Here is an 11,519-nt window from a genome sequence, read left to right on the forward strand (position 1 = left end):
CCGGGCAAGACGCATTATGGTACTCTTCTTCAAAGTCCTTAGAGTTCATGTTAACCATCGGTTTGGTGATCCAAGGCGTGCTGCATGGATTAGGGCCCAAAGCTTTTTCGTGGTTCCGTTACACTCATTAAAAAGGAATGATTTAGTGGTCATTTAAATTGGTCAAGCACTCTTTGGACCGGGCAAGACGCATTATGGTACTTTTCTACAATGTCTTTAGAGTTCATGTTAACTATAGGTTTGGTGATCCAAGGCGTGCTGCATGGATTAGGGCCCAAAGCTTTTTCGTGGTCCCGTTACACTCATTAAAGAAGTAATGATTTAATGGTCAGTTTAATTGGTCAAGCACTCTTTGGACCGGGTTAGACGCATTATGGTACCCTTCTACATTGCCATTAGAGTTCATGTTATCCATCGGTTTGGTGATCCAAGGCGTGCTACATGGATTAGGGCCCAAAGCTTTTTCGTGGTCCCGCTACACTCATTAAAAAGGAATGATTTAATGGTCAGTTCAATTGGTCAAGCACTCTTTGGACCGGGCAAGACGCATTATGGTACTCTTTTACAATGTCTTTAGAGTTCATGTTAACTATCGGTTTGGTGATCCAAGGCGTGCTGCATGGATTAGGGCCCAAAGCTTTTTCGTTGTCCCATTTTACTCATTAAAGAAGTAATGATTTGATAGTCATTTTAATTGGTCAAGCACTCTTTGGACCGGGTTAGACGCATTATGGTACTTTTATGCAATGTCCTTAGAGTTCATGTTAACCATCGGTTTGGTGATTCAAGGCGTGCTGCATGGATTAGGGCCCAAAGCTTTTTCGTGGTCCCGTTACACTCATTAAAAAAAGTAATGAATTAGTGGTCATTTAAATTGGTCAAGCACTCTTTGGACCGGGCAAGACGCATTATGTTACCCTTCTACAATGTCCTTAGACTTCCTATGACCCTATGCTGGTTTTGATTAGGTCCCAAATGTTTTTATTTCAGTTCCCGTTACATTTGTTTTAAAAAAATGTTGATTTAATGGTCATTATGGTACACTTCTACAATGTGTTAAGAATTCATATGACCCATTGGTAAGGTGGTCCAAGGCGTGCTAGTCTTGATTAGGGCCTAAAGTAATTTTTTTACATTAATTTAAGAACTGATGAAGTACTAGTCATTTTAGTTGTCAAGAACTATTTGGACCGGGCAAGATGCATTATGGTACCCTTTTACATAGTCATTAGAGTTCATATGACCCATGGGCCATAGATAAACCTCTTTCCACGACCAAATGTTGAACATCTTGTAAGAAAGCTTTTGTCTTGCCAGAGGTGTTACGTCGATACCATTGTCGAATACGCAACTGAATAGGTAGCAGTTACTCATTCGCGAATGTCGAACGAGGAACGGGGAATAAGTATCTAATATATAGTATATTATCTATATATATATATCTAGTATAAGTATCACACCGGTAACATATTAGCCTATATACAGCGCGTGGCGGCATGCAGTAGTACTCATAACCACTTCGTATAACAGCGCATTTATAACATTGGTGGTCGGTATTCGGTGCTTAAATAAAGCCGGGTTAGTCAAGAAAAATGAAGTGCGGACACCAAGGACAACGGAAGAATGAGTCCGTTTGCGACATTTTGAATGACCTACAGTAACAAACTTTCGTGCCAGTCTACATAGGCCACTCATGCGGCGTGTTACCACTGGCTGAAGTCCAAGAGAAGTAGGCCTAAGTTACAGGTAGGTCCTAGTAGTAGTAATATAAATAGTATTAGGGAAACTAACTAACGTTGTACGAAAATAATAACATTTATTTACTTCAGGTAGAGCATAGGTTGCATGGTGGGTACAATTATGATATAACATATTACCCTTTGTTTTAATGACAAAGCACATTAGGAATGTTCTAGAAAGAATATTTTGGCAACATTCCTTGGTTATTTATTTTGGACACAAACATAAAACAATGTTAGCAACTGATACGTACTAGGTCTAGGCCTAGGCCCTAAATTTTTTTAGTGATAAATTGGAATCATACTGTACATACCTAGGGCTAATAAGTAGATTAGATATTTATTTCTGTTCAAAATCCAGGGAAGCTTGCAAGTACACTTCTAATGTGGGCACAGTACCTGGACCTATGGTCAGCTTTAACACTGTAATCAGGGGCGGCGATTTGTTTCAAATATTGGGGGGGGGGGTGGGGGACACTTGCTTTGGTGCAGGCACGTAGCAACTTTCATCACCCAAATTGTTCATGCGCTTTGTGACGTTTTCTATATATATATATATATATATATATATATATATATATATATACACATATATCCAGGATTTCCTAATCCGGGGGTGCGAATTACTATCAAAGCAGAGCGTACAAGAAAATTTCTGGTTTTGATAGCCCCTCAGATCACAGGAAATGGCACTCCAAGGACTTGAAAATGACCAACCAGATGAACACTTTTGCGGTTTTGCCTGGGAATCAAGTCTTTCCAAATAGTTTTTTTTTTCATCCATAACCTGTTTCAAGATTGTCACCAGACACACATCATGTTCGACCTCATCGCATCTCCTGTGGATCATTGCTTTTGTAGGTAATACTACGTAATGGCCCACAATACCCATCAGCCCCACTCTTCAAGGTTTTAACTTTTCAGCCCATTATTTGTTCAGAATTTGAATAATAAATTCACTTCAAAACATACCCATAATGTTGTACAAAATTTCATCTGTGGACAACCAATATAGAAAAAGCCCCTTCAACCCCTAACAGACTGGTCAAAATTGCACGAGTAGAGGGAAGCATGATGAAGAATGTTGGTCAGGGAATTTTCGAAAATTCAGACACAGTTAATTCATTGGTGTACAAAATATTAAAACCTCTTATAACGGCTACTATAAAACTTCGATATCATAAAAAAAAAAAATATGCTCGAGAGGAGTCATGTACCACATGCAGCATGTGTTGGATGAGGTTTAGCCACCGCCAAATATGATTTGGATAAATCTCACACATTATTTTCTATTTATAGCCACACAAAAAACTATGCCACCAAATATTGGGGGGGATATCAGGTACTTTATCCTCCCACCTAAAATAATGGGGGGACATGTTCCCCCGTCCCCCTCCCCCCCATGATCGCCGTCCATGGCTGTAATTATTAACAAGGAGATTCCCATAAGAAACCTGTAGATTTTACAATACAGCCTAAAATCAAATAAACCCCATCATTCTTTCAACATTCTAACTAGTATAACAATAGCATATCAGGGGCAATAAAGATGATGATCTGAAAGGTCACCTTCTTTTTTTCTTATTATTGATATCTTTCTCAATTTATATTTGTGTAAAAGTAATTTGGCCTGACGTTTCAATCCTAGCAAGATCTTCTTCAAAGGCTAAATGACAAGTTACAGTAACAGAAGGGACAAAAACACACAGAAAACAGACAGGTTAATGAGCATGGTGAACACAAAGATATAGATGTAAGGGGATTAGTAGACAAGGGATGGAGAGAAGAAAGAAACCAACAGGCGAACAGGAGAGGTGGGAGATAAACAGTTGAGGGACAAAAATGGGATTAATCCTCTCTTTCTCTTTCAAGCCAACTTACTTTTACACATTCTCTAACACAGGCTCTCTAGTGGATAAGCAGTTTGCTAATGTCAGTTTAGTTCTATTTTTAATTCAATTTATATTTGTAGGAATTGCTAGCAGCTATCGACACAGTCCGTACAAAGAAATCTTATTCCTACTGCTGAGGTGTGACAATGGCTCTACCTATATGCAGGAACTGTCACATAAAGCTAGAGAGATACAGACTTGGTATAAGTCTGGTGAAATCCATATCAACAACTCTAGTGGGACAGCTGGTTCCATCATCAAACAGCATAAATCAGTTAAAACAATGTCCACCTTTGAGTAGAATGCTCCTGCAATGGAGATGTTATTCAGGTCAGCAAGGAGAAGGAGGAGACTTCTTGTATAGAGGACAGAATAAGAGTAGAACAAAACTACTTGCTCTGATGGAGGAGACAGATAAATCAGCATTGCAACTTGAGAAAGAAATCTTGGAGTTTGATGGATTGTCTAAAGCAAGTATCGCAGAATTGACTACGGAGAAACCGAGACGTGAGAAAGTCGATCCCTCTCTTACTTCGGTCCTTCTCTTTCCAGGACAGGGGAGCCAATATGTTGGTATGTGTGAGGGGTTCTTGAAGTACCCTAATGTGCAGGATATGTTTGAAGTTGCCTCAGAGATATTACAGTATGATTTGAAACGACTTTGTACCAATGGACCCAAAGAAGACCTGGATCAGACTATTTTCTGCCAATCTGCTGTCTTCTTGACATCATTGGCTGCGGTTGAGAAGCTAAGAGAAGAAAATCCAAAGGTCTGTAGTAAGTGCCTATTAATATTGTTTAGCATAAGGTTTTAGTCATATACAGCAGAGATAGTCCCCCGTTTACTGTACTGCGTGTACTGCACATTCTTCGTTACTTTTTGATTGACCTGGAGAGGGAAGCAAAATTGGAATGAGTGTAAGGCATATTTTTGATAGTTCCAGGTATAAGTTGGTAACGGTAAGCCGGGCCTTAAACTAGTAATGTTAACCAAGCGTAAACATGAAAGTCTTCATAAATAGTTTACAAAAGCGGATATTTGATTATAAATTCTTCTTTATTAACTCTTGGTACAGTATATATAAACTCAACGATTAATACAACAGTAACTTTGGAGGGTTTAAATACACTAGCATAAATGCTGAGTATAAATATAAATTACGGAGCCCTCTGTTGTACGTCTGTACCCTTTGGAAGACAAACTATACTCCCTGATAGGTCTGTGGCTTTGGGAGACAAACTTAAACCCCTGACTCTAAAATAACAACTTACAACGTCAAGCACAGGGCACACGCTTTGCACTTGGACCTGATTGGTCTAAACTAGCTCTGACCTCTCACCCCAACTCTTGATTCAAGGTGACTGCCAACCCGATATGCAGATGGGCACATGCAAATGAGCACTCAACCAGTTTGAACCGGTTTGGCTGTCTTCCATCCCCACATCTGTACACGCTTCTATTAGCTTTGATACATAGCCCACATAACCACCAAAACATGAGCCATGTGTGACGTCATTATAACAACATCTTCAGTGAACAATATATGTCAACACAAACTAGAATATGCTTCACGTTAGTATTCTAACTGTAATAGACTTAATCAGCTCAGATAGAGTGTGACGTGTCACATGAATTGACCTGTGACTGAGAAACTTATAACTTGTGTTGACCTGAGACTTTTGTGTTGGTATGAACTTTGCTGTGTATCTGTACAATGAATTGGTTTCTCAGTCAAACCACCAGTCACGTTTTGTATCCTCAATCTACTTACAGTATATCTTCTTATTTCTAAAGATTATGCTACGTGAAAACTGAAAAGTAGTCTTAACATTTTGTGGAATTGACCTCCAAAATCTTGGGAACAGTCACAGACAATGTTCAGAGATGTGTTTGAAAAGTTCTATTGACCCTTTGGTTTTGATTTATCTGTAAAACCACTAGGGGTTCCCTAATTGTTATAAACCATAGGACTTGTAAGTAGTTTTCATTATGTTAGTCACACAGTATTGGTACACTATGGACCAATGTTTTGATTCTGATATCATTAATAGAAATCTCCTAACATCTGAATCATTGCTCTGTCAAATTTTGAGTGTGACTATTGATAAAATTGGGAATGCAGAATTCTGAAAAGTGGACAAAACTGTGTACAAAAGGCATATTTTAACCTCACATGCCATTTACACCTCATGCTGTAGACTTGTACTGTACATTTCCATCCCTTGCTCTTCTCTCACACCCACCCCGGGACCTCTTCCTTTCCTCTTTCCTCTCCCTTTCCTCTTTTGTAGGACGAGGACAGCTATTAAATATAAAACTCTTCTAATCAAGAAATGAATCAAATCAGGATTTACTGTATTTTCTTCATTTCCCAAAACACTGTTCTGCCTTCTTTCACAGTACTGTGCAAAATGTCATTTACGTACACTATGCAGAAACGTTAATAGATTATTTGATCAACAGACTCAATACAAAAGGGTTTGGTTTGACTTATGGAGCACACCTTTCGCATTACATTTATGTCTAATAGTGTATGTGACAGGTAAACAGTATTTTACGTGATCTTATAATCAAGTCTATCTTGAAATTGGCAAGGACATAGATACACCTATGGATGTTTAAATTTCCAGAGATTCCTAACAATATTGAATAATATTCTGTGCTGTGCAATGTAACTTACATTACATTTAGGATAACTTCTTGAAAGTCTGTGTCGAAAATTACGTAGGAGTTTAGTGCACTTAGTAATTCAGGTAGATCAAATGAAGTGTTTTGTAAGTGTCTCATAAGCTGTCCGTTATTACCAAGTTTATGATGTTTATGATACACTTAGTTAATTACCAGACAACAAATGACTTTCTCTCTTTTCTAAATACAGGCCATTGAGAATTGTGTAGCAGCTGCTGGGTTTAGCGTGGGAGAGTTTGCTGCTCTGGTATTTGCTGGTGCCTTGTCATTTGAAGATGGTGTGTGGTAACTTTCAGTTTCACAGATCTAGAGGTGTGGACATTATTAAAACCTGTATTTTGACTAAAATTTGCCACAATCTTGTAAAAGTAGGATTGACATCATACATATATATATGCACATTGGTGTGTACAAGACTCTTATTGTTTTTTGGACTAGCTTATAAAAGATACAGTATTAACTCCACAATCAAAAGTTGAATGAACCTCATACTTTGATTCAATTGGTTGTGTACATGAATCCTTTTCTTTAATGTTGAGGTCATAGATCAGCTTAGGTCAGTGGAGTTCACAGTCGCAAAAAAAATTGCCAGCACGATGACTTTAAAGTAAAAAGTGGATTAACTTCATACTATTAAATGACTGCTCGATTATTTAGAAATTAAAAAAGAAAAGTCATGATGTGTTTGGCATCTGATAGCTTTGTAGGCCCTTTCATCATATGTCCTCTCCTTTAGTACTGTCCTAAGTACTTTTTTATTATTAACCATAACCAACTAATATCTAACAGCAATCTGAAATCTACAACTGTATTAGGCCCACGACCCAGGATCTTCCATGAGGAGTCGAGGACTGAGCCATGACCCATCAGATCACTGCACTCTCAGAATCGACACTCAGGATGTATGAATGCTAGCTTGTATTAACGATTTGATGAACATTACAAAATATTATTTCATCAATGTCGGACAGCAAGCTCCGAGAGGTAGACATACTTTCGGCTGTCAGGAAAAAAGCCCATTACGCACAGGAAATTTCTTGGCAACCCACTGTTGGGTTGGGCCATAGATATAGTTTCTGGACTGTCGCTATAAAAAACTGGGCTAATTACAGAGATATTCCTTGAGAACCAAGGACCACCAAGGGAAAAATGAAACTTTGATTTCAATTTATTACATTTCCATCCACAGCTGTCTTTCTCATTCAAGTTCGGGCAGAAGCTATGCAAAGAGCATCAGAAATGGTCAAGACGGGAATGCTCTCTGTTGTCGGCAGAGACCAGGCACGATACAATTACATCTGCAAGGAGGCGGCCACATACTGCCAGAACCATGGGATAGAGGGCGCCATGTGCTCCGTAGCTAACTACTTGTATCCAGATGCCAGGGTACTAGCTGGCAATGTTGAGGTTAAACATGTTTGAAATAGTTTGCATAAATTGCATTTGGCAACAATTTGTATTCAGAGAGAGAATTTACATAGGTATTGAACAATTTATGATGTTGATGTGATGAACAAATTGTGATTGTTTTTTGTTCACAATTCTTGACAATTTCATGAATGCTTTTGGAATCAAACTAACTTTATAGGATGTGAGTTATCCATATATCCATATATATATCCATATATCCTGTTGTTAATGATTCCCATTTTGATAAGAAAATTGAGTGAAGAATGTAAAACAAAGATGTAAACCAAATTCATCAGTGTGCACTTAACACACCTGTTTACTTCATGTTCCCATTCTGTTTACAGAACATCAACTTTAAATGTGTTTTTGGCAATGAATGCAAACATGACCAGATATGATTAGTCAAAAAAATAACTTTTCTCTGGACTATCCATTTTACTGCTTCAGAACCAACTCTAGCTGGTGTGAAACCAGTTCTCTACTGATCTCCTAGAATTGAATCATTCAATCTAGTGAATCTTACTAGATAATTCATCAATTTCTTCCAGAAATGACTTCAATGTGTCTTGGTGTTGCACTGAATTACATATTGATCTATATGCGAACAGTGTATAGGGTACTGTAACTTCTTAGGAGTGTCCATTGTAAGGTAATTGTAGTAATATCAGCTGCAGTCTGGACCGACTACTGTGACTCATTTGGTTTTAAACTGGCCTTATTATATATCCTCACATTTATCTGAAGCTAATATTTCCATTTTGTTCGTGTATAGAATCGATGTATAATTATTTTAAAACAAATGTTTAGAACGAATTATTTCATATATTTTAATTCCATTATCTTGGCTCTTCTTTTCTTGTTTAAAGGCCTTGGACTTTATTCAAGAGAGAGCGAAAGACTTCTCCCTTAAACTAACTCGTCGTCTACCTGTGAGCGGAGCGTTTCATACGTCATTCATGGAACCAGCAGAGGAAAAGTTTGGTACAGCTCTGGAGGAAGTGACATTAGAAGAACCATTAATTCAGGTTTATTCAAACATTGACGGTAAAGTGTACCAGAATCCAAAACACGTCAAAAGTTCACTGAAGAAACAACTAACTCTACCAGTGAAGTGGGAACAAACCATGCACCATATATATGAGAGGGCTAAAGGAGTGCCCTTTCCTCACACATTCGAAGTCGGTCCAGGAAAGCAACTAGGAACAATCTTAAAACGGGTAAACAGAAAAGCGTTTGACAGCTACTGCAAAGTTTGAGAATAATCCTACGATTTAGGTAGAAATTACTTCAACGTTGATAAGAGTGATATTTTGTCAACTTTCACTAACGCTGAGAAATATAAAGTAACAGAATAATTTGACACCAGATCAGAAGCTGACGACACTCTGCGCTGTGGGATAAAGATATCATAGGCTGTGTGAAGGGTGGATTTGTCTACTATTTAAAATGTGCCTTGGGAGGGGGGGGGGGGGGGCAAGTTGGTGGCAGAGCTGATTTGCTAGCCTGAAATTGGTAAAAGAAAATACATATATGTCTTTATTTCACATAGGGAAGACTGGTTTTTCTGGACATTGATATCTTTTAGAATAAAAATTCTTCCTCGTAAACTCCTTACCAGTGAATAATATGGCTGATGCATACAAGGGAGTGCTACAAATAAGAGCTGAAAATATATGATGCTCCTTAGCATGACCTTAATTTGACTTTTGACTTAGGTCTGTAATCCTCCCTGTAACCCCACCCCACACACTGTTCCTCCCTTCCACAGTAATGTTTACTTTCCAAGAGACTACTGATTCTTCTTCACTTTACAAATAGTCATGATCACATGGTTACCGTGGTTACAATGTACGTGGACAGAGATGCGAGTTGGATCAACTTCGATTTCATTTTTTTGTGCCCAGGTTCTATCATTGATATCTTTCTGAAAAAAGTAACAAAATAGGAGTCCAAATCTGGACAATAGAAAACCAGATCAAATAAACACAACAAATGATATAATATACTGCTTTTTTGTTTATTTTTACTTTTGTTTCTACAATATTTTTCTTTTTTTTGTAATCCTTTTTTTTTGCCTTTTTCCTGTAATGCATTTTTCCTGAGAGTAAAAAATTGTCCTTTACACTAGAGAACTGATGCATAAGATTTAAAAAAAAATTAAAAAGTCTCAAACAGCCCTTGCTGTTCCCATTTGCCTACGCTCCACCTCAACACTGACATAGAATCAATTTGGTCAATGCCTTTCTCACAAGAGGATACAACAAGTGCCACTGTTTATTGAAAAGAAATAGTTATCACATTTCTTGGTTGTTTCATTTTATCTTGCAGCACATCATTAACCCTCCCTCCCTCCCAACCTACTCCCTCACAATTACTCAAACATGTACCCACATCCTCCCCCAGATTTCCTTCACCCCAGCTATCCTTCCCAACTATCCCCCCCCCCCCCCCCTATATCAATCAAACTGAGCTTTCTTTACACATATTGCAAGCTTACATCACATATCCCTTTATTGGATAAATATATAACAGTATATCTTGTCAAGATGTCCAATTTGGAGAATGGAATTTCTGATAATCACAAATTTTTCAAACTCTCACATAAAACTATCTACAGTTTCTTTACTTCCATGATTCATTTGTGACATCTGATTCAGTAGGAACATCACATGAAACAGTCAAATTAAAAATATTTAATTAAATTGGATGACATCACAGCCAGGTGTCAAATACTTTCTCACATTTTCACAGTAGATGTGTTAACTTTATACCAACCTCAATCCTTCCCCAAGAACTTGTAATAAGAGGTTCTCAACATAGGTCACCATTATAACAAAATGAAAACAAAATTGATGTCCATATCTTTGGTTACTTTGAAGAAAATGCTATTACCAAGCCTTTCCCATGGTTTGCCATTTGCATTGCCATGGTAACATGAGAATAATTATTTTATTTTACTACATTGTAGTACATGCTGGTAATTATACAGTGAATAATGTGAATCTTTATAGAGCATTGATTTACCAAAATGAAGGAAGTTGCATAACAAAGTAAAACATAACTTGTAAGCTGAGTTGATAAAGATTCCCATCTGAAAATTAACTAATCATCTCTCAACATATCATGAATCTGTATTCTTTGATTAGGATTTCAACAGATTAAAAATGTTGATACACTGTGCTACTAGCAATGGCAATGTGATCACTGTACGAGGTTTAGCACAGCCACAACAATACCAAACAATATTCTTGAATTCAGTTTATACACTGGGCAGTGCACACAATCATTATCGTCCCTTACCATACTGCACACTCACATAACATGTTTTTGAAGAGTGGCATCCGTTTGTTTAACACATGTCAATTGATCTTGTATAAACTTTCTCTTATCTTAACAAAAGGTGGCTGTTATTCCCATTAACTGAAATTAAAAAATACATTGTTTGGCTTCTTTTGTAATTTTTTATGTCACTACATTTTCTACATTCTTTCTCTCTGTTAACTCAAATAATATTCTGTTCTTTTTATTTCCCAGTTCCCTAAACATACTGGAATAGTTTGTGAAAATTTTAATTTATTTTATATAATTAATTTTCGTATTAACGTTAAATTTTTAGTGCTAAATTCCATGGCAGTGACAGTAAGGAGGGACAAAGGGTAAACTGTGTCAATGATACCAATTTGAATGTACACTGTCCTTCTTAAAGTCATCCAAAGATATGATAATGAAAATAATAATGTGAAAAAAAAAATTCTGTATTATAAGAAAATGTTACACACTTGTTTTTAG

The 11,519-nt window shown here is 37.3% G+C and overlaps 2 protein-coding genes across 8 annotated transcripts in view; one reads left to right on the forward strand and one right to left on the reverse strand.

The window, feature by feature from the left end:
* LOC139965474 (uncharacterized) overlaps nt 1-11,519 on the reverse strand; it is a 172,637-nt gene that overhangs the window by 80,809 nt on the left and 80,309 nt on the right. The window lies entirely within an intron of this gene.
* On the forward strand, nt 1,506-11,491 carry LOC139965479 (malonyl-CoA-acyl carrier protein transacylase, mitochondrial-like). 2 transcript variants are annotated; one of them, XM_071967882.1, is made up of 5 exons: nt 1,506-1,746; nt 4,184-4,401; nt 6,511-6,598; nt 7,510-7,727; nt 8,597-11,491. In XM_071967882.1, exons 2-5 carry the CDS (start codon nt 4,207-4,209, stop codon nt 8,984-8,986), a joined length of 891 nt encoding a protein of 296 aa, XP_071823983.1. In that variant the 5' UTR covers nt 1,506-1,746; nt 4,184-4,206; the 3' UTR covers nt 8,987-11,491. The 2 variants fall into 2 exon arrangements, with proteins under 2 accessions (XP_071823983.1, XP_071823982.1); XM_071967881.1 differs by having other exon boundaries at nt 1,507-1,746; nt 3,712-4,401.

Source organism: Apostichopus japonicus, chromosome 3, assembly GCF_037975245.1.
Source record: "Apostichopus japonicus isolate 1M-3 chromosome 3, ASM3797524v1, whole genome shotgun sequence".
In the NCBI taxonomy this organism is placed as follows: Eukaryota; Metazoa; Echinodermata; class Holothuroidea; order Aspidochirotida; family Stichopodidae; genus Apostichopus; species Apostichopus japonicus.

Bases quoted from the DNA above. Each gene is read 5' to 3' on its own strand.
- LOC139965479 (XM_071967881.1), top strand. From the start codon at position 3,778: ATGGCTCTACCTATATGCAGGAACTGTCACATAAAGCTAGAGAGATAC. The intron at 4,402-6,510 runs GTCTGTAGTAAG...TTCTAAATACAG, and splicing joins TAAGAGAAGAAAATCCAAAG to GCCATTGAGAATTGTGTAGC. The intron at 7,728-8,596 runs GTTAAACATGTT...TCTTGTTTAAAG, and splicing joins TACTAGCTGGCAATGTTGAG to GCCTTGGACTTTATTCAAGA.